The following is a 23,584-nucleotide window of genomic DNA, read 5'->3' on the forward strand; positions in this document are numbered from 1 at the left end:
GAATCAAAGAAATATTGTATAAAGTGTTAAAAATTCACAAAGAAGGAATAAAAAAATGTTTCAAATCGCTATCACAATTTTTCAGATAATATAACAGTAACATCTCATATTTTATACCGAAAAATATTTCAAATGGTGAAATATAGTTAAAATTTTTTTTAGTAAAACAATAATCTCTTATCCAGTCAATTATTTAGTCTAGTTATTTTTCCACACTTTCATGACTATCCTGTACTCAATTGTTAGCTCGTATAATTGAATCTGAGAAAAAGATAAATTTCAACCACAATTATATAAGTTTCTGGAAAATTTTCTACTTACAAAAATCTGACTTCTTATTGTGTCCATTAGCATAATTGAAGGGTTTACGAGAATCGATTAAGCTGGTTAGGTTTCAATTTCATGAAATTTCATTTTAACGATAATCCTTCACAAATAATCCCAGATCAGTCAAACGATATCTGCTACGTCACGGATACGTAAGATCAATCGTGATGACGAGGCTAATTTATTGAATAATCATCCGTTATCACGGTTTTAAAGACGTAAGACTATCGTCTATCCGGTAGTAATTTATTTAAAGACTAGGTTTTTGGTACAAAATAATAATATATATAACACAGCTTCCGCAACGATGGGAAATGGAAATGTGGCGCTGACACCTGGTGGTAAAAAAGTGCATTACTATAACCGGGTCGTATTTAATTTTGAAAGACCTTCTTTGTCGCGTTTTTTGGATTATACTAATTCGGTGTAAGAAAAAAAATCAGGTCTCACAGCTTGCATTAATTTATCTGTACTTTAGTATTCGTATAATTGATCTAAAACGTATCGTTGACTGCCCGGCTCATGGCGCCATATTGCTTAGCCATACCCGATATTTGTTTTGCAATCGTGGTATTAACATTTAACAACTAATCACTATCAGATTTTATGAAATAAAAATCGGAGAATTTCTCTTGGAATCTTATCCATCATTCATGTCGATTTCGATTCAATTCTCAGCTGTTATGAAAACCAGATTACAGTCAAAGTTTTCGCATATTAAACTTCTGATTGTAAACCAGCCAGCCGCCAATCATTTTAATTATATTTTTCAAACTCACTCTGTTAAACTCCATAAAATAAAAGAGTTGGTAAAAAAAAAAAAAAAAAAAGGTTCAAATTCAACCCCTATACTTGCTGTTTAATGACATATTATTCATTCGATATATTTTATGTACCCGATTCTCTGGAACACAAAAAATAACGACATTGTGAGTATAATCGAACGAAAAATTGGCGCACTATAACGGTGACAAAGAAATTGAAAAAACTCGATGACATCGTTTTTACTAACGGGTAATATTTTCGATTTAACTAATATGGCTTCTTGTATATTCGTCACCTTCCGACAAGCGTCTGAAAGAATTCCGGGAAACATTTTCAAGGTGCCTTTCAAACGTGTTTTCTACACTTGCACTCACTGCATTTTCAATTATGATTAGTATATGATATGATTGATAAACTGACAATATAATTATTCAACTTTACAATAAGCTGAAATTATAATTGAATCTGCTAAACTATTATTCTGTCAGTTTTATAACAAATATAGTAATCTTGACTATACACTGATATTTTTTATGCGTTTAGTTTATATACTATGTGTGTTCGATAGTTAAACTCACAATACAAATTTTTCTCATTGTATAATGTATAAAACATTTATGGGTAGTATAATTTGAATAAGTTATTGGTCGTCTTTATAGGATTAATGATAAATCAGTGATTTTATAACAGCAAACAACCCACTCATTTCAAATAATATCATCTTGAACTGACTTACGTATTTCAAAAATAATCAACGAGGGCAGTATGACAGTATCGTGAAGTAAATTTCAAAAGGTCTTACCATTTTTCAACGGTTCATAAATACGCATTATTCTTTTGCACGTACAGGATCATGTTTCGTTGTAAATAAAACCCAACCTATAATCATTATTAAACATTTACCCACGTTCGTTGAACATACATGTGTGGTACGCAGGATAATGTATAAATTATGAGCGTAATCACGATACAGAAAAATTTCCAGATGCCAAGGTTGCAATGCGCCTCGAGAAAGAGAGAATGGTGATCGGAACTTCCTTGGAGGGGAGGGAAAATAATAAAAATAAAAGTGAATAAAAAACTATCATCCGGGTGTACGACATCCACTCGCACAGAATAGTCGTATAGGTTATACTTATACGTGCGTGTGTTACGTGGGAATATCACAGTCTGTAGTTGTTTTACGCCCACGATTCTCCGCGCCGATAGAGCTAGAAGCTAGATAGTTTACTGCTCGTTGCCGGGAGAAGAAATGTAGCCAGAGAGACTAGACTCGGAAATCCGTGGGTAGGTTTATTAACAGGTAAAATAATATTGCGTAACTAGAATTGGAAGAGTACGGGTCTGTTCTGAAGGGGAAAGAATACGATCAAATTTCGTAGTAATTTTAATGCATTCGCAATCCGGGCGTAACGGCAAGATGGCGCCGAAGGACAAGATCAGCTGATCGTTTTGAGCCGATTGTACAGGAAAATAAGGTGCAGAAAATACCGTGCGAACACTTTGCGGGCTTTTATTTTCTCGCAACGAATGGACGAAGAATCGAAAATCAAATAACAATCAATTTTATAGTTATATTTGGATCACGTGACGACGTTTAGCTTGACATCCGAAAATCAATAAATTAAACCAGGTTATGCAGCGTCACAATCATCAATCTTTTTTACAGAAATTTATTATCAGATTCGAAGAAACGAACGTATAAAAATTGAAAAATATGTTATGATTAACAAACCGTGCCCACGATCGTAATTGTTGATGTTCTCGCTAATCGCTGTATAGGCAAGCGGAAGAAAGACACAAAACGTATACCTGTAAATGTACTTCCGGAACAAAACTCATATCTTATTTATGAGATACATGCATAATAAAGAGTAGACCTACAACTCTCACTTGAATTATGCGTGTGTATAACAGAGCTGCTCGTAATTTTACCGCACACAAATATACCTATAAGTGGTTTTCAGCTCAGGCATATTCGATTTCTTGTGATTTATCGTCGGTTATAGACTCGGTAGTTTCGAAATCCATTTAAAGTGGTTCAGGTCTGTAGCTATAGTAAGAAACATTATGGCACATAAGGAGCTTCCTTATGGACGCGTCTTATTGTTTCCTATATCACTGGAAAAATGTTGAAAAGACGTTGTTTCGGCAGTTGGTAACATTCACTGACAATCGCACAGATGAAGCTCAAGAAAAAAATTCGTATTATAATTTGAGTTTATTTCCCAATGAAAATTTATTTATCGTCACTGTGACACCAATCACATTTTTACTCTCTGGATTCTCAGGATTCTTGTCACCGATGACTATCGAATCACTTATTCATCCAAATAAATCAGTGTATACGTAGTCAGATTTCAACTCCAATACAACATTTCAAATGTTAATTTTGCACGTCGCGCAAACTTGAGATGGATAGGTATATTCAAAAGAAGAGAAAATATTGAAAGGCGTTTTACGAAAGCTGATATACAGTGAAAGGACTCCTGAATTTGCTGCCGTTAAAAATGTGGAAATTATCAACATTGCTCAAAGTTCGAATGCAATCGATTGAAATTCATAACAATTATTGAACGTTCGTGACTTCAGCTTCCATCTGTAATTGTCGATACCATTCTTAGCTCATGTTCTGACGGAAGAAACAATTTATCATACTTCGGCCATGGTTTTTGCAGAGTGTAATGACACCTAGTGTATCTAATAATGACCTTCTCATCAATTATTGTAACTTTCTCGTAACTTGGCCATGATCAAACAGAATTGACATTAAATCATGGTTGAATATTTATTCGGTCGTTGAAGATATAACGTGTTAACGTTAGAACATGTTCCCAAGGGCTCGAATATTTACTCCTAGCGACCGGTATGACCAGTCGTAATCTCTTCGTAAAATTCTCATGCCTTGACATATTATACTGAGTTTTTTAAGTGAGAATTGCTTGATGATTTTTCATTCCTTTGCGTAGCCATGTAATGAACATTTTCATCGTCTTAAGGACTTTCTTCTTGAAAAGTCTGTCTTTTATTTATAGATCTCGAGTTATACAAATGAAAAAATCATAACTGTGTTTCAACAGAATTCAACTGTCAAAATTTACTAAAATGATGACCCAAATCGAATAGGTCTCTGAAAGCGACTGAAAAACTATCCTCATATTCTCTAAGTTGTGGCTCATTTCACATACTGTCGCCTGAACGATCACATCATACGAATTTTTCAACACCGTTAAAAAAAGAGAGCATTCAATGTAACGAATTTTCCTAACGCAGCGTGGCAGTTCAGTTGTTGATAAACTGTAAAAATTGTATTATCCTAAAAGTTGTTTAAACACTCAGGTAAACGACTTATAATAAGCAACACGTTTAGTTCTTCTCCTGTCTATTCGTCAATTAAAAGAATATGAGTATTCAATTGTGTACATATCAGTGGCACAAGTATTAATGTAAAAAGTATACCGTATGAGATAATTATATAACGTTTTACGAAATTGTTATTATAATGTGATATAACGTCAGCGGCTTCAAAATTCGAAAAGTCGATCCATAATATTATCATAACTGAGGCTCTAAGCACTTCTGAACAATCGTCCTAATTTTGTTGAAGTTTAATTAGTGAGAAATACAATCAACTACTAAAAAGTGATTAAAAACGGCATGAACGTTATATTTAGAAGAAAATCTCGTATCTCTTTTTGTAATGAACCGATTTTCAAATTTCTAATTCGATTTTGACGAGGGTTCTTCAGACTAATAGGAAAAAATTACCATTCCAATTTCCTGTTGACATATAATTCAGGGACATAAAAATTGGAAAAATATGAAACACGGAAATATGAAAAAAGTTAATAAAAATGTAGCAAAAGAAGTGTTTGTAAGGAGTTTTGGAATATTTTCAAGCTCTTTCATTTAAAAAATATTATATCATTAGTAATTATAAATTGAGGAAGGAATCGTGTAACTCATTCGACCGCAGTAGCGCAAAGGCAAAAACGCACCGCTCGGTGTTCCCAGCCTGGCTAAAATATTTCTTTGAGCCATTTTCCGCGTAAAATATATAATAGCATACATTTTACATTAAGCCACCTATTCACTTAAAAAAATAAAGTAGCGTACACCTTTTATAAAGCGTCTGAGTTCACGGAGAAAATTGCTTCCATATCTAAAGTACATGGCTTTAAATAATACATGTGACTACTGACGCTGAAGCTACGTAATAACAAGTTCAATATTTTGATTTGACTAAGAAAGTAAAATCCACTTCCACAAAACACCAACGGCAGCGACCACGGTCGTATATACAGGTCTGGGCACTCCGATATATTTCGTATACCCCACAGTGTGCCTCTATCTGAGGCACATGTTTCCCACATTGGCCGCAAATGCGCGGAGCGCTGCAATCTCGGGGGGGCAAGTGTGTGACAGAGACAGAGCGATATACGCGCGCATGCATTAGCGGGGCTGACCGTGGATTACACTCGGGTAATGCAACTACGCAATAACTGCGCGTATGCCTCTCCGTCACTAGTGACGTGGCGAAATTTGGAAATATCGGCTTCGGTTAGAGGCACAGGTTTTTGCACGGAATGCTGTTCTAGGCTTAAAAAAAAAGAAGGCAAGTACAAATGTTATCAAGAATTATCTGCTTCTCGCGTCGCTAAAGTATACGGGGAATTCCACGTCAATTCGACCTGGGTTTTTCCCTTGACCATTCAGATTTGGCGCGCGATTTTTTCTATGATTGTTTTCACTTTGAAAGGTACTGTTTTTTTTAATTCAATTTGAATTTGCTACAATTTTTAGAAACGATTTTATCGACTGATCAAAATTAAGAATTTGAAAAAATTCTGAAAAATCCTGCGTTAATCTTGGATCCGAAGTGGGCCGATTGTCCCTTCTGACTGTTTTCAAACTTTTTCCGAAAAAAAAACATTAAAAAAATTAGCAGCGAAAGTCATTTTACCATGGATGGCTGCTGAAACATCTTTATATGTCACATGGGATTTTTGATAATTTTTGCAGAATTTTAATTTTGGTCGGTCGATAAAATTGTTTCTAAAAATTGTAGAAAATTCAAATTGCGTTGAAAAAAAAACAGTACCTTTCAAAGTAAGAACAATCATAGAAAAAATTGTGCGCCATATCTGAGAGTTGAAGGGTAAAACCCAGGTCGAATTGGCGTGGAATACCCCATGTACAACCAACCGACGTTTCGCTAGATAAATCAAATGTCTTTACTGCTCGATAGCTAAAGTGACTATTGATAAGTGGTGATTGGCCGTTTATTGGTAACATCATTGTTACCATATGTTGGCATATGTTTGTTAATCGATTCGTTATCCATTTAATTGTCAACAATGTAGCGAACACGATGCGGCGAATGCGTGTAAACAAACTCAAATGTTGAATGTAAGGTCGTTCGCGGTAGAAATACGTGCTGGGATCTATTTCCGCATTGATAACGTTCCTAAAGGTTTTCGTCGACTGAAAACCAATTGGGAATAATGGCAACGAAGATATTAATCGACATTCACAATGACATAAGACTATTGATAACGGCGATAACGGGATTCGAGGTAGAGATATTTTAGGTTAAGTCGGGTTGTCATATTCAACAAAACAATATGAAATCTACATGAGATTAAATTAACCGAAATTGGAACGGAACACAATTTGAATAATCGCATGTTCCAATTTCCAATGTTAATTCATTCTACTGGCAAATGTCTGAGTAGCCAATCAGAACTTCAGGCCAGAACTTTACAAAAAGAATAATGTTAAATTCCTCAGAAAACTACGGAATGAAAGCCTGAAATGCTTAGAAATGATACTTGCATGTTCTACTTGCACTTGCACTTCCCTTACTTATGCAAAAAGCAACGATTATCCAAATTCTGGTGTTAATTTTTTCTCGATATTAATAGAAAAATTCCATAGAACAATGAAAAAATCTGTGATTTGAAATTTCTCTCAGTTGATTAGAGAAAAATTAATGGAATAAATAATGCTGATAGAAAAATTTCAGTAGGAATGAGAATTTTTACAATAAGAATCTTACTAGGAAGTCAAGTTAGGTTTTTTCGGCAAAGAGTAAAAATTTAACGATCAAAGATAATATCATGGATGGTCTTTTACTAGTTAAGTTTCATTACTTGTTACAAAGGACAAAATTCATTGTTCTGCATCTTTAAAGGACAGCTCTGGATTTTGTAAAATTAATTTTGATGATAACTTGCCAATAGAAGTAAAATTAAATTTTGAGAATACGAATTGAGTGGAAGAACATATCTGTGATTAAGAATTTTGATTTCCTGTCGAGATTTTCAAAAAATTGTACTAATCCCCCAAAAGCAGTAATTTTCTCTGAATCTTGCCTAAAATGCCGTAAGAATTTTTCTCAAATCTTGAGGAATTACCGAAATTTAATGAAATTTTCCAATCAATAGAAATATTTTCAATCAAGTTGATAAAACCGAATGTTTTTACTATTGTAATATATAAGCTAATGTAAATGAAATTTGGATTCTAACTCTATGCGAAATTGTTTATCAGAAATCAATTTTCTAGGAACTTGATTACTTAGTTATTTTACAAGAGAAAAAATTCGTGAATACAAATCATCAACGCTTTTATCTTTTCATTGCAGGCGGGAGAAGAAGGTTTTCGTATCTGTGAGGCGTTTGCCTTATCAAACGTAAAACACCATCGATATCTTTCGGTGAACAGTCAAGCAACAAAGAGATCGATCGACGATGTGGTTAGCAAGTTTTCAATACACGGAAAATACGAAGTAGCTAACAAGTTCCGAGAGCTTGTCGATACGTTTTTGTCAAGCTTCGATTTCGACCATCATCCTCAGTACGACCTGCAGTGGGCCTTGCTCTCCCTTCTTCTCGACTTATCCTGCGAAACTAACAAGTCCGAGCTGCATTGCCTCGAGACCGTCAGATCGTCAAGAGGAGAGTACAGCTTCAACGTCACTGTCGCTAACGAAAATGAACCCACTGAAGAAATCGACTGGGGACAATATCTTAGGGAAGGACAGGAAGATTTTTTCTGCGATTATCAGAGCGAGTCGGACAGCGTAATTTTATATAGTTAAACTTATATAATGGTCTTCATCTATTTGGTGGAAGAAGCCATTCTTTATTCTCGATGATGAATCAGAAGTTAAGAAGAGGCAAAACAGTTCAAAAAATCTCCAGACATGTTATTTGTGACAATGATTGTGTACACGAATGAAACCAATTCACATAATATTTATCAGAAATAAATCTGAGCAAATTCGAATCACACAAGCTAAGATATAAACTATTTGGAAGAGAGAAAATTTTATTATCAGAACGTTCAAAATGCTGAAGATCTTTTAAACGGATTTTCCTTTCCACGTAACTTATGATTTGAGCTTTGGCGCAAATTCATCCTGTTTGTTGAACTGAATGAACTAACAACTACAATTTAATTACAAAGTGAACAGTAAACTAAAATCCTTGTATATTCAAACGAATTTGCGGCAAATCACAACGAAAGAACTAGAAAAAGTACACCTTTGTAACTCTGGGAAAAAAATTCACACTGTAGCGTCTTCTGAGCTAGAACTAAAATCTGGCTGGCTGGTTATACAAGAGATTGAATGCCCGGAGGAGTCACATATGTGTGTTCTATATAAATTTATTTCTATTGCTTGAAGGAGTGGTCCAACAATGATGACCCGGAGCCTTCAGGCATGGCTGAACAGTCTCCACCTGATAATTTGGTCAGAGATTTGGTCAGCGTGATACCAGTGAAACGAACCGAAAGCACACTGGACAAATTATCGGAGAGTTTGGCAGATGGAGTTGAGTCCAGAAACTGGCTGAAGAATAATGTTCAGAACAAATGGTGGACCTGGATTGAATATAACAAATATCCTGTCGATAGCAAATTTCCTGATGCCAGATTCTGCGAACTATGGTAATGAATTAGTAAAATAGATGGAAAGATGCCATAGTTTGATAGTTTCAATCTGCTTTGCTTCACGCTGGATACAATTCTTAATATGAAATTTGTTCAATCTTATGAACATTGATGTATGTCTAATAAATCAAATTTGAAATATTTTTTCACATCAGTCTTCAAAATTTCTTTCAAGAAATATAAAAATGTAGTTTATCTTTGTCTTGGAATAAAAATGTATCATAATTCTTCTCAGATCCAAATTGTGGATGAATACATCAGAAATACGTTTCAAACAACAAATTAGCAGCCTCGTTCTATTAATCGTTACAGTTCTTGAATTCAAAATTAAGTCTGTGATAATCGATTTCAGGCATTTTACGGAGAGAAAAATCCCCAATAGATTTCTTGCAACAGTTTGATGAAAAAATTGTATAGAACATTATTTTTCAACAGGAATGAAATCACATCAAGAGGTTTACAACAAACTGGAACTCTGAGTGAATATCAAGCATGCAGAGAAGTTTTGTGGATGCTTCATTGCCCGGTGCAGATGGTTTTGTTTCTGAAGAACAACTCAGACTCGGAGTTATTTTCTACCAAACAAGACATTTCCATACCCAGTTTATCCCAAGTAAGTCTATTGAATTAGGTCGAAGTTAGTAGTTAGTAGTTAGTTGAAATAAGAAGATATCGAGAGAGAAATATCACAAGTCTGCAACTTTACAATAGTTATGAAAGTATCAGTTTTAAAAATATTTACTGAATGCTTTATTTTATCACTGTTTACAAAATTTCTGACAATCCCGAAGTTGCGGAATAATGATTTTGCCTTCAAACCCGTCGTAATATTCACATTCCAATACCTAAAATATGTGTTTAATACTTTTTTTGAATATCAGTGAAACCGTACAAACTAGAGATCTTGGAAACGCCTGGTGTACAAATTTTTTCAATGAACCTAAGAGAAGAATATGAAATTATGTTACTAGGATTTTATTACGTCTCTTTTAGGATGCGTTCACCAGTATTTTAGATCCATTATGCAACTATTTTGTAATGCTGCGCGAGTTGGAACAGTTTGGCGAGAATTTGTACCCGAAACACACGTCCCCTGAAGTTTATCAATTCCCACCTTTAACTTATCAGGCATATCACAGAGCAGTGATGCAGCATTTGAATAAAATGCGTGAAGGAATGATTAGGATCGAAAAAAAGTTCGTGAAGCAAGGTAAGTCGTTTAAAATAAAGTTACAAAAATAATTAATTCAGAATAAACGTCTTTTCGAACTAAAAATAATTCGATCCAAAATTACATCAACTTTTTTTAGCAACATTTAGTGCTCATACAATTTCAGTATATGAAACATGCAGTTGAATTTATTTTTCTTCACCGATAAACATTTTCTGACATTGGAATATTGTTTTCTTCGTCGCTGGTTTTGAGTAAAGCAATTCAGTGTTGTACATTCTTGAATGTGTACCTGGAAACAATTGAAAAATAATTTTCAGTTTAAAGTCATTTTCAGTCACTACACTTTTAGGCGTCAAACATTTCCAGACTTTATACATTCCAGTTCGAAGGAGATTGATTATTTCACAGAAGTTCTGATGAAATATATTCCTTGGAATCATTAAAAACAAGTTTATTTACGAAACTATTGGCCTGACCGAATTTTCACCTCTCTGCTCAGCTTTATTTTGATTCAAAGTAACTGTTTTTTTCGACTGCTAAAATGTGCAATTCATATCACATTTTCTACATTTTCTCACTCCTCCCAGTTAGAAGTAGAATTGTGGCCTACAAATGAGCAAATTTCGTAGACAAAAAAGCAAAATTTAGTGTTAAAATCTCTCAATTTTCCGAGATTTTTTTGTTCAGATGACTGCGACACACTTTTGTCAATGATGAATGATTTGAGACCATATTTGGATGGAATTAAAATGCTTTACGAGGTTCATCAGTCAGTCACAAGCGAGTGGGAGTATCACTTGAACTGGAAATGTGCGTCAAAGCTTTTGTCTGGCCTATTTTTTGAGATGCAGAACTCCAGCAGCCGTGAAAAGGCGAACATGTGCACCAGCTTATATTTGCAAAGTCTCAGCGTCTACTTGAACATCATCGATACATGGCTCAGCGAAGGACGATTCGAAGATTGGAGAGAGGAGTTTGTAATTGCCAAGTTGGTATTTCATTTCCTTGCCTATTTTTATTATCTTTTCTCGGTTATTCTGATTCGAGCAGTCGTATTAATTGGTTGAGACAAATGGGTCTGAATTAACGTCGGAGAACGAGAAAAAACACTGTTCAAAAACGCTTGAACAGTGTTACTTGTAAAAAAATCGCTGAACACGGATGAAACAAAATTACTATTATGTGGTAAAAATGATTCTGATGAAATTCGAATAATACAAGCAAAGATAACGATAAATTGAGAAGAGTTTGAAACGTTCAAAATTATTACACTCTGGTGTTTTGGTTCCGATTCTAATGTTTTTGTAAAAACATTCCAGAAATTTTACATTAAAGTATTAATAATTCTAATATGGGAGTGTAATTGTCAATAAACATTTATTGTACTGTACATAAAAAAATCTATTTATATTCACTTTTGTAAATAACTGTTAGTAAAATTTTCGTAGGCAATCTCTGGGAATCTATGGTGTAAAAATAGCCCCAAAAATATTAAAATATCTTCAGAATACCAAAGTTTAAGCATATTGATCGTGCTAAATATAATATCTTCTCTAAAAATGGCTGACGCCTTAGCTCCTATTATTCGAATTTATCCAGAATCATTTCTATCGCGTAATTGGGATGTTATTTCATTCGTGTTCACCATAAATAGTACAAATAACACCGCTGAACATTTTTTATACGATCTATTCTCTTTTCGTTACTTCAAATTTATTAATCTTATCAATGCAAATGTTCAGTAAAAAAATTTTTACCTCAAACATGTCAAAGAAGACTCTCTAACATGCTTTTCAATCAGTAATTCACAACTTGATCACTCGACAGAATACCAGAAGATGTTACACTTGAGGACGAGGAGCAGCATGATACGTTCGTAGTGCGTCCATTAGATCAAATTTGCTTGAACGACCCGATAATGGAATTATTAGTGCACAAAGTACGTGACATGGGTAGAAGCATCGAACTTCTTGTAAGATTGGATCGAATACCAGATATGTGGAGGATGGTAAACGACAGCAGTGGTCAGTGATTAACGGATTCGATTGTTCTCCGCTTTTTCTCTTCTGATAAGCTTGAACATCATCTCAGGATCTGAAAATAGATTTTTCTCTCAACTTGAATTATATTTTTTGTGCCGGTATTTGTCTTCTAGAACAAAAGGGTTCAACTTTGAACGAATATTGCACTGCCAATTTGCAGGATTCTCTTTACCGATCAATTAATATGAGCTAAAAAAATTTTTTCAGTTTCGAGGATATCTCTGAACCAAGAATTTCTCACCGAAGTGATCTCCGAATTCGGTAAATACAATCCGACTGACTTGACGGATACGGTCGACGTATCCGCGATTCAGATGACGGAAGTCCCTGCATTGGAACCAATTAGTTCTCTGATCAAACAAAACGCACTCCAACAAATGTCAAATAGTAATGATCCATTCTTGTTGAAAGCTTTCGAAAATTATGTACCGTTTGATCTATTGAGAAACAATGATGCAGTCGATGGAAAGATTTCTAGCGAAAATTCTATCACCAATTGTGATTTTAACATCTTTGAATGGCGAGTATACTATTCAACGATAATTGAAGTTTTATCAAGTGGATTAATGACAACTATATTGAGGGGTTTACATATGCGAATAGACAGCTAAAAAAATGGGGAGAATTTTGGGAATTTATATCCCGACAACCGATTCTTCAATTGAATTGGGGTTTGTTTTATTCAAAAGTATGTAGATCAAGCTTTATTTGTAACTTTTTTTTATTGAGATCGATTCACAAAAAGATTGTTATTTACAATAATGTCAAAAATTTCACTCATTGACATGTTTTGTGGTTGGCCATGATATCCCGAAACCAGCTCAACCGATTTGCAGCAAATTTGGAGACAGTATTCTTGAATAGTTTACCCTCTTTACCAAGATACTATTTTTCTTAACCGTAATCGTAAATGTTGAACAAAAAAACGAATTTCAACATCCAACGGTAACCATTTTGTTAGAAAGGAAAGAAAAAATATTTGCGGATCATGACAGAGGATCATTTATCCAAGAATACTGTCACCAAACTTGAAGTAACTCAGTTCTGAAGTTTTTGCGATATTGTGGAAACCACAAAACATATCATGGAGCGAAATGTTTGACATTATTGTCAATACCAATGCTTCCTGTCGATCGATTTGAATTAACAAAATATGCAAATCCAGCTCAATCTACATACTATTGAATAAAACAAACCATAATCCAATCGAACCATTGGTTGTCGAGGTATAAATTGTCAAAGTTCACTTACTTTTTTAACCGTCTACTTGTATACTATACCCACGAAACTAAATATATTTTCGATCTCAATACTTGATTCTATCTCGCATTACAATTCCAGGCTTGAAAACACATCCCAGTCTATTTTGCCTTCGAGGAGAGTTCTGAAGAGTGTTTTATCAAAAATATTAAACACTCGATACAAAGGTGCTAGCAAATTGGTCAAAGATATTATGGTTGCCGAATATAATTTAGAAAAACACTTGAAACTAATGCGATGCATTTACATGATGGAAACTGGTCATGTCATGAACAGGTTTTATCAGCAATTGTTCACTGAGGTATCATGTTCTCTTATAATCGATTTAAAAAAAATTTTATTCCATTCCAACATTTCCAAGAATTTTTTAAATATTTGTTATTTTCCAGAAACTGAACATCTTTCGACGCATTTCAATGGCATCTGAAAGAATTTTCTCATACTGCAAGGTGATTTCATAGATAATTAGCTTTTGGAAACTTTTCAGATCGAAACAAACGCCACGTGGAACAATCCAAATGCGTTAACAAACCTACTGGAAGAAATACTGTCTCAAGAATGGCCAGAGACGAGTTCTCGCTGGTCGATAGTCGTCAGCGAGGTTAGAACTCATCAGGTTCTTGTAGCGGCGAACAAAATAATGCTTCACTACGCCATAAGTTGGCCAATGTGCATGGTTTTGACAAAAGAAGCCTTAGTCAAGTACAACGACATTTTCAGGTTTCAACTTAAGTTAAAATGGGCCCTTTGGACTCTCGATCACCTGAGATTTAGTGGTGAGGAATGATCTAAATTTTTTCAAGGACTTTGGTTGGTTCAAATCATTTCTAACATTCTCAAACATTTATAAAAATTCCAGAATTTTTATTATGCTACAGAATCTGATTGTATTATGGAAAAAAACCTGATAGTAGCAAAAAGAATTGAGTTTAAACTCAGGAGTTTTTCAGTATTTCAGCCAAATTGTATATCAAATGTTTCAAGCAATTTATGAAAACCAGTAAAGTATGGTTTAGAACCACTGCGATTTTTTGCTCTTTAGATTTTATATTTGCACTTAAAGATTCTCATCTAATAATAGCAGCTTCTGATCGAAAACTTGGATTCATTATTATGAAATGTTTCAATAACATTTGACCGGACGTTCCATAAAATATGCTTGAAGTGTTTTAATTTTATTTTTTTTTTGTAGCAAATTATTTTCATTTTCACTAAATTTCATTTCCTCAGACCTCGAGGGCTCCAAATCAGCGGGGATGAACGACAGGGTTCAACACTTCCAGGCACGACGATTAGAGTCGCTAAGATTCTGGTTAATTCACGCTATAGGATCGATTCACGCTTATTTGTCTGGCCAGGTTTTACAGAGCCTCGGTTCAATGTTGGAAAAAGCTCTTTCCGAGGCCGATAACTTGGACACCATTATCAGAGGTTGGTAATTCGCCTTCATTGTTTTTTTTCATTGTAAATTCTAATTTATTTGAAATCATTTGAGAACGCAAGGAAAACATCGAAGATCATGATTAAAATTAAGGAAATCGTTCATTCGTAAATAGAAACTGAACTCAAATATTTTCGGCATTGCAATATTTAACTTAAAATTTACTAACAATAATTTAGCGTGATTGCAGATATTTAGAAATATTTAATATTTATTGAAAAACCTAAATTGATACCCTGACTAATTGAAATTAATTAAAAAGTCCTGATACTTCAAATATTCTAATGCTTAAGAACTGGAGTACATACGTTAAAAAAATTTCTACGTACATATTTCAATCCGTTATGAGCTCAGAATGATTCTATTAAATCCTCAAAATGTTGAAAAATCCGATTTCCTATTACAATGCGTTGTATGCAATTTATTTTCATAACTTTCGTCTGGCTTTCAGTCTTTTTCCATTTCTATTTCTCTTTCTGGTCGAATTTCCAGAAAAATTAACCGATTAAAATTATGCATCATAATTTCACTCAGCAGGTTTTTCGTTACCAAAGATACACAAAATTGTATCCCGTAGTTGGTAAATTTTTATTTTTTTTGTTCACATGTTTTTTTAGTGCACACCGAGTATCTGATGAAAGTGCACGAGCACTGTCTCCAAACATCAGAATTCGAAGATCTAACTGCGACTATAAACAGCGTGAGTAACCGTATATTATTAGCCCTTGTGGACACTAATCTCAAAGTAGAGCAAGTAGTGAAATAATTAATTCTTCGTGTTCATTATTTGATAATAGTACAAAAAGTTTTAAAATCAACATGTTTATCTTTTCACTTTTAGATCGACAGTGTTTCTTTTTTTGGGCGCATCATTTTAATTGTAAATCCGACAGTTTGAACGAGGGCTCTGTGTTTAAACGATTAATCGGAATCATCAATTAATGGATAATATCAGAAAACTGATTGATCGCAACCACCAATTAATTGATCGATTGGAAAAACAATTAATCGATCAATCGCACAGCCCTAATTCGAGTGAAAAATTAATTCCTTTACCGCTTGCTCACCTTTTTTCTTTTTCAAACGTTCATGGACGATTGATTAGTTAATTCATTACTGTGTCCCGACAATGAAAAATTTATTCTACTTTTGCAAAACTTGCAGCTGCTGGAAATGTGTATTTATGTTCGGGACCGGTGGAAACGCGGAGCCGAAAACATTATTCCAGCAGAATTGGACATGATGGAAAGCAGCTATATTAAATATCACACTTACTTGGCGCTGGCGCTGCACAATGCGGTCCAGCACAAGGATGCTGACTATTGTAAGTGTCTGATTTTACTACAAGCGTTACAAGAAATGTTTCAGTCAAATATACCAACATTTTCCAATCATTATGATGTCAATACGTGATGTTTATCCATATTTAAAATCTGCATCATGAACATTTATTATAATCCGAAGAACATTATAATTTTTCTAACTCTTATAGCCATGAAAAAATTTAATTTTGTCAATATCTTTTTTTTTCAATTATTCGCAGTAACAAAATTGTTCGGTACATAAGGATAAGTTTGTTTCTAATTTACGAGGATAATCCGTGCACTGAAATCTATTCACAGTATAAGAATATTTGAATTGTTTTTTTATCTAATTTTAAAATCTGTGCTATTTTATTGCTAATACTTGAACGTTAATGTTATATATATGATAGGTATGAATATTGACTATTTACGAAAATTGAATGACTTGTCGGAGACAATAAGTACCGCATGGTATGCAAATGATGTGCTGCTTTTACTAACGATTTTGCTTTAACATGTGCTAATATTTTTTGTTTCTTTTTCTGTGTTGCATTGATTGCAGTGACCGGCCTCAGCTCCGCTTTTAACTACAGCATACCCTGCGCCTAACTCCAGCCTACTAACTTGCTGCACCAAATTACAAATGTCCATAGATTTTGCAATCCATGAATCGACTGATCAGATTCTCGATAAGCGTAATCGTCAAGTTTAAGCAATCAATCAATTGCGATCAAATTTTGTTGAAAACGACGGAGCGTTTTTGTCTCCGTTGTGTTCTTAATTATTAATTTATATAATTTGTAAAAATATTATTTCGGGTTATAACGAAAAACAACTTTTTGCAATATTCTCGTTCAATGAGTGAATTTAATTACTGGATGATATTTATGAGTTCAAGAAAAATATGAGAAAAAATGTTCGAGAATCAGTTTGAAATTTCTGTAAACTTTTCACAGAGCTTATTAACTGATAAAATTTGAGGCTTAAGAATAATGCCTAAAAATCGGACTGCAAGTATTCATATGAAAATATGAGAATATCCATGGTCAGATAGAAAAATTTGTACACTAGATGTAAACCGAGCGAAAAATTGTTTATATTGTAACAATACGATGAATTAGTTGCGTCTGTAATTACAAAATACGTTTTAAATGTCGAAAACTTTTATTATTTATTACACCCGCACTTCAGATCCTGAAAAATGTTTTTTTCCTACTTTCCAATCCCCTTTTATTCCCATCGAACCGTCCTATTCCAGACAAACTGACGCCGCAATTTGCGAGCTGCGCGGAAGACGAAGATTCCCAGGATTCCGAAAACAGTAGCGAAATCTTTCAAGACGATCGAATGACGGAGTTGAGCAGAAATCTTCTGACCGAAGTCGCATACCAAAGTTTGCCTCCGTCAGGAATTTCCGTTCCAATGCCCAAACTCATGGCTATCAGGGAGAAAAATCGAATATTGAAAAATCAGGGGTAGACATTTTCCCTTCTCAACTATGTTCGAAAAGTTTTTTTTTTATTATCGAAACCTGCATACAATTGTTTTTCGAATTTACCCAGTCTAGCGGTTCAACTGAGCGAACAAGTCAAGGCAGCAACGGAGTACGAACAAACGTTTTCCTACTTGCGCTGGTATCGGTACGAGGAACGTCTCAAGTTGTACGCCGTGAACTCTAGCGCAGATTCGCTCTGCGATGAACTGGACGAGTGTATCAAAGGCATCGAAAGAGAGGAAGAGTCGGATTGGTGCGAAGGGACGAGTTTTAGAATTCTAGGTCAGAGCGAGTGAGGTGTCTATATGCCTGAATGTGAGAAGAGAAGACAGATCGTTGAAAAAAATTGTTTGGTTTATAATTTATTTGTTTTTTTTTTTCTTTCTTTTTAAATATATTTTAACAATATACATTTCTATACAATTATTTTACACACCGAAGAAATATGACCGTTTGACGACAAAACTGCCGAACGCCATGTAAAATTTCTTCTTATTTTTTCTTTTCATTTAGTTGCCGTCGCGATGTTCAGGCAAGATGAATAAGACTGCAGGGTGTCTCCGCCTCAATTATTGAGGTTGGTTGACGACAAATTGCTACTTTTTATGGACTTTATTGTTTCATAAAATTATTAAAAAGTATTCATTTTTGTCTAACCAACTATCTTAAATACTCTAACATATTATAAAAAAAAAGTATTCTGAACAAAGACAAGGAACACCCTGCGTGGATATTTTCGATCCTGTAAGGCGAAAGACTGAAATATTCGTTTACCAGACGGATACAATTATGCAAATTGTGATCTCTGTGTTGTTTAATTTTCGAAGTATAAAACACAATGGCTAATTTGGTAATTTTTAACGCCTAGAACAGTGTTTTTCAATGTATGGGTCCCGATCCCCAGGGGAGTTGTCAACTCTTACTCGGGGGGTCATGATCGCAAGCCAGGTAAAAGTAATAAGCAGAAACGAAGTTTTGCGTGAAATCTTTTGATTTTAAAAATCCTTTGAAACCACTGACATAGTTTTATTATGAACCTAGGGGCTCGCTAGATTTGTTTTTACTTGTAAAGAGATGGCGAATTAAAGAATCGAAAAATACTGGTATAGAAAAATTAATTATCTTTTCTAAGAAATCTGTGAAATACAATAAAAAAAAAGTATGATGTTACTCTATGAAAAATTGATCATGAAATGTGCATTTGCGATTTTTTTTTTAACAGGCAGATAGATAAGCGCATAGTTATAATCAGTTCACCTCCAGCTGTATTTGTCAAACGCTCGCACGTTTTCAGCCACTAGACAGGAATGAATCAACCGTTTACATAGAGACTGAAGTGTAAAGATATATTCGTCGTCTATGTGAAATAACATAGCCAATGAAATTTCTTTTAACAAAGCTACGTGCGCTATGAATATCTTTGGGAAAATGAATCAATATATTCCCTGTATTTGCGATATCCTATTTTTTTGATATGGTCATTGTCAGCTTTCGGTACAAAACATGTTCCTGTAGTGTTCTGTTTCTTTCACTTTTTGCTGCTTTGTTTATGCGATGTTTATTAAAAGTGACCATGCGTCGGTATTAAAATTGATCCATCGGAAGGAAACGAAAAACAGTTGTTGTCTTGCAATTTCAAACCATGATTTTTGTTCCTTTACATTGACTCCGTTACACGTTATGAATAAATATGCATTGCTGATAAATCTCTCTCTCTCTCTTCATTACAGCAATAGATGAGAGTTGAATCCTAAATTTGTTGTTCCCGTATCAGAAATCGCGAATGTTTAGCTATCGGTATGAGTATCGTTCATTTATCCCCGTCGACGGATAAATAAGAGAATTTATTTTTTACCTTACTTATGCGATAAAACGATCTAGTTTTCTTTTCATTTTATTACTTTTTTGGTCAATTTAAAAATATCACCTACTCTATATATTACACAGCACATATATACATATAAGCGTGTATATATTTGTAAGGGAAACGACAAAGGTCTTTTTCTTTATCGAGGTAAGACAAAAACGTGTCTCTCCAGTTTTTTGCTTCACTCAAATTCGATTTCTTATTAGCTGAATCTTGCTTACCGAGGAATCGGTTCGCTCTGGGTTAAGGCAATGGTGCCATTTTGTCCGATCGCGTTTGTTTGCGGTACAGGAACATCGGTGGCAGATTCGTTGGCACTTACTGGGGACGTGGAATGATTGTTCATGCTGGCTGCTGCGAGTGCTTTGTTGCGAAGTTCAAAAACTTGCTGTATAGCTTTTCGGAAACATAAAAAGTTGTAGTCGATCACACCTGAAAAGCAAATACAGGCAGTGATTATGTGGTGAGGCTACAAATTCGAAAAGAACTGGCCAAAATATGTTGCACAATTTTTTTTTTTCACTTTTCAGTGAGTTTCAAATCTTTTATAAAGTAAAAAATATTCATAAAAAGTATGTGAATAATTTAGGTTTTTGAAAATGGTAAGATCTAATCTGTTGGAAAAGTTTACAAAAGATATTGAAACAAGTGCAATGTGAAAAAGATTCATGTCTATTAATCAATTCTACTTACCTTGCCTGTCAAAATTGTTCTCGCGCAAAATGCAGACCAGTGCCAAGAATTTGTTTACTTCTCGCAGGTACAAAATTGTACCGTTATTGAGTTTGATTAAACTTGAGCTTTGATTGTCAAAAGCGGCAGCTTCGTGATCTTCCCTTAAACTGCAATTGTCGTAATTTTCGGATAGTTTTCACAAGAGAATTTTGAGTGTGAGAAGAAATTTATTGATTGCTACCAACCCGTAGATACACGATACGTCGATCACAACGTCTATCATATCACAGCAAAGCTCGTAACTTTGCATATCGACTGGTGAACTGTCCGTTGCTATGTATATCTTGGAAACAACGTCGAATAAAAAAGCCTTCTCAATTGCAGAGTTCTAAAAATAATCAAAACGAACCTCGTTATTTATATTACTCCTAAAGAATCTCAAATTCTTCCAAACTCGCGTAATTGATTAGAAAGTGACTAAAAAATTTTGAATCACTGTAAAACTTTAATACCAAGTTATATTTAGTAAAAGTTTTTCACATTCCGAACAGCTTTGAGGGCGATTCAATTTTTATGGAATTTCTGAGATGTATTCTGGATTTAGATACGGTAGATAAATCGATAAATTTACCGATATAAGAATATTTAGGAGATTCTCAAGTGTTGGTAATTGCGGTATCAGTTTCTGAACCACTTTGCTGAACGCTTCAAATATGCTGTGGTCATATATTGATGTGAGATGAAAGCTCAGGTGAATTTGGTCGAATCCTGAAAGCAAAGAAATGGGATTAAATTCTAATTGACTAATAATCCAAACGACTAATCTCAAAATACCCTGACGTCTGCAGGTTTTTCACATCCAAAATTATAGTTTTACAGTTTGCTAAACTTAATGTATTTAACGAAAAAATTCAATCGATCATCACAAATTATATTTCATTCATCGTATACTTATTGGCGGAATCTTGGGGGACTCCATATCTTAACAACAAATTATTCAACTTAATTGTTGCTGATTTTCCCTGAAATCTCTGATTCTCCAGTTTTTTAGGTAAACCGGAAACTCTGAAATGTAACAATCTTAACCACTCACCAGAATCGGCGAGGTCATCATTAGCTCGCGTATGAATATCTCGTTGCGTTTCCATTTTGTGATCATCTGAAAGGCCATCTACCTTGTGTATAAAGACTTCGAATTTTATGGCCTGATTAACTTTGTAAGCCTTCGTTACGGTCAGGTGCAATTTGTTCAATGCCTCCATGTAATCATCTTGAGCATCTATGACAAATACCAATGCTCCGCAACCGCCGAATATCATGTCGCTGTCAAAAGTTGGATCGAAGAAATCTATTTGCCCTGGAAAGTCCCATATTTGGAACTGGACAAAACTCGAGTTGCTTATGTCATCTTTGATTATCTTATTCGTACTTTCTAGAAACAGTGTCTCGTTTGGTGACATTTTGTGAAAAACGACCTTCTGTATCGACGATTTACCGCTCCTGAAAGAAAGCCGACTAATTTTTCACGAGATAATGAAATTTTCAATAGTGCAATCAGCTACGAAATCATGAAACACTGCGTGAAATATAAGTTGATCAGAAATCTGTTTTTTCTTCTCTACTGAATTTAAAATAGCTCTAAAAATCAACATTCTGAATCTCCAATCTGACTATGATTCATAAAAAATGTAATTTCATAAAACCATATGTAATTGCAGTTGATAACGTCAAAGTAACTGTATGTTGATAGAACAGTAACTGCTTTGCAACTGTCGCATAACTTCGAAGGAGTTAAATTTGCCACTGGATTTTAGACAATCCAAAAGTTGCGAAATAGTGTTTTCAAGAAAATGCATCGTTACAGTATCGTTTCAAACTTTAACCTGATAACAGAATTTGGTAAATCAGTAGAATAATCAAAGTTACTGACTCTCCTTATCTTTGAAATCATGAAATCGTGAGAACTTTCAACTGATGGCATATGTACTTTGAACTTTCTTTGTTAGAACCTTGACTGATATCTCAGAAACAGTACAAAGCAACGCATACAGCAATGATAATTGATTATTTGTATTTTTATTGGATACGATGTATGACTCTCAGAGTATTTCATCCCACAAATTAGGACTTGATAGAACGAATCTTCAGTTGGTATTATTAAGATAATGAACAATTGAAACAAGTACTGCTTTGTAAACTTGGAATGACTTTAAGGTACTTGACTATTCTAAAATGTGTATATGTCTCACTTTATCATTATTTATCGAATTCGGACAATCCAAAAATTGTGAAACACCGAGTTTTTTCAAAAATATATTGTTACAAGAATGGCCCGAACTTCAATTTCACTCGATATTTCTGATTCCAGCTTTTAAATTCCGTTGAAACTCGACTGACGATAATGCTTGACCACTGTCATCTCGCGACAAAATTTTCCCTGCCTGCATATGTCCGACAAGTGCAGCAAAGCTTGTTCGGATTTGGAACTCACCTTCTTAATCCCATGAGCAATATTCTAGGCTTCTGATCTCCGGCCAAGGGACCGACCGGTCCATCACCTTCACCGTCGAACGGTGTGTAGCCAAAGTCCTTCGGAAAGGATCCGACGTCGTAGCCGGTTTGATATTGATCGTCATCGTCCTACGAATGAAAGATTGAGAGGTTCGAAATCAGAACTCGGGCCGTTAAGCCAGTTGTTTTATCATGTTGAATAGGGAGGGATAGCAAAGAATGTTGATTCGTTTAGCGACAAATATAGCCACGCTACATATTTCGGCCTCTGGGCAAAAGTTGTGACGACTTAGCAAGTGAATACAATTATCTAGTAGACTATCATTTGTTATTTTGTACGTTTCATAGATTCGTGTATCTACACTTACCATATCTCGTTATTCCAGAATGAGAAATAGGTGTGTGCAGTTAATCTTGACCAGTTGCTTATACTGTATTGTGCCCGAGTATCGCTTGGGTTCTTATCTGTTTTAATTTTTGTTTTTTCTTCTTCACCCTCTTTATTTTATATGATTTCTCAACTATGAATCCAACAATAGATACATGCAGTGGCTATAAACGCTTTTACCACCGCTCTACTTGTTACTGCCCACTGGTTGCTGTCCTCGCTCCTCGGTGCTGTAGGTTGTCAGTTTATATCAAGTTTTTGTGACAAGCACTAAATCAACGGACTCTACAAATCGCACGAATCGCTGATATACTGTGACCGTAGTCACTGATATGTTGTGTGTGAAATGTGGATAAATAATACATAAATTACATATATA

At 34.6% G+C, this 23,584-nt stretch overlaps 2 protein-coding genes across 2 annotated transcripts; one reads left to right on the forward strand and one right to left on the reverse strand.

The window, feature by feature from the left end:
- Positions 1–6,350: 6,350 nt before the first annotated feature.
- Positions 6,351–17,436, forward strand: LOC124182363 (gamma-tubulin complex component 5). The gene is made up of 14 exons (XM_046569514.1): positions 6,351–6,668; positions 7,739–8,176; positions 8,783–9,045; positions 9,484–9,661; positions 10,042–10,258; positions 10,910–11,210; positions 12,050–12,246; positions 12,472–12,784; positions 13,606–13,825; positions 14,012–14,300; positions 14,755–14,955; positions 15,583–15,665; positions 16,130–16,289; positions 16,832–17,436. The coding sequence occupies exons 1-14, from the start codon at positions 6,597–6,599 to the stop codon at positions 16,876–16,878; spliced, it is 2,979 nt and encodes a 992-aa protein (XP_046425470.1). The 5' UTR covers positions 6,351–6,596; the 3' UTR covers positions 16,879–17,436.
- A 392-nt stretch (positions 17,437–17,828) lies between these two features.
- LOC124182364 (ras-related GTP-binding protein C) lies at positions 17,829–23,555 on the reverse strand. The gene is made up of 8 exons (XM_046569515.1): positions 23,186–23,555; positions 22,798–22,946; positions 21,400–21,806; positions 20,938–21,074; positions 20,552–20,694; positions 20,325–20,473; positions 19,853–20,063; positions 17,829–18,073 (listed from the first exon to the last, which is right to left on the reverse strand). Exons 1-8 carry the CDS (start codon positions 23,186–23,188, stop codon positions 18,043–18,045), a joined length of 1,230 nt encoding a protein of 409 aa, XP_046425471.1. The 5' UTR covers positions 23,189–23,555; the 3' UTR covers positions 17,829–18,042.
- Positions 23,556–23,584: the final 29 nt, after the last annotated feature.

Source organism: Neodiprion fabricii, chromosome 5 (assembly GCF_021155785.1).
Source record: "Neodiprion fabricii isolate iyNeoFabr1 chromosome 5, iyNeoFabr1.1, whole genome shotgun sequence".
In the NCBI taxonomy this organism is placed as follows: domain Eukaryota; kingdom Metazoa; phylum Arthropoda; class Insecta; order Hymenoptera; family Diprionidae; genus Neodiprion; species Neodiprion fabricii.

Excerpts from the sequence above, each read along its gene's own strand:
- LOC124182363 (XM_046569514.1), top strand. The coding sequence starts at position 6,597 with ATGGCAACGAAGATATTAATCGACATTCACAATGACATAAGACTATTG. Across the intron at positions 12,247-12,471 it reads GATGGTAAACGACAGCAGTG|TTTCGAGGATATCTCTGAAC; the intron begins GTCAGTGATTAA and ends AAATTTTTTCAG. Across the intron at positions 14,956-15,582 it reads CTTGGACACCATTATCAGAG|TGCACACCGAGTATCTGATG; the intron begins GTTGGTAATTCG and ends ATGTTTTTTTAG.
- LOC124182364 (XM_046569515.1), bottom strand. Across the intron at positions 21,807-22,797 it reads TTGCTCATGGGATTAAGAAG|GAGCGGTAAATCGTCGATAC; the intron begins GTGAGTTCCAAA and ends GCTTTCTTTCAG. Across the intron at positions 18,074-19,852 it reads CAGAGCGAACCGATTCCTCG|GCATATAGACACCTCACTCG; the intron begins GTAAGCAAGATT and ends TCTCACATTCAG.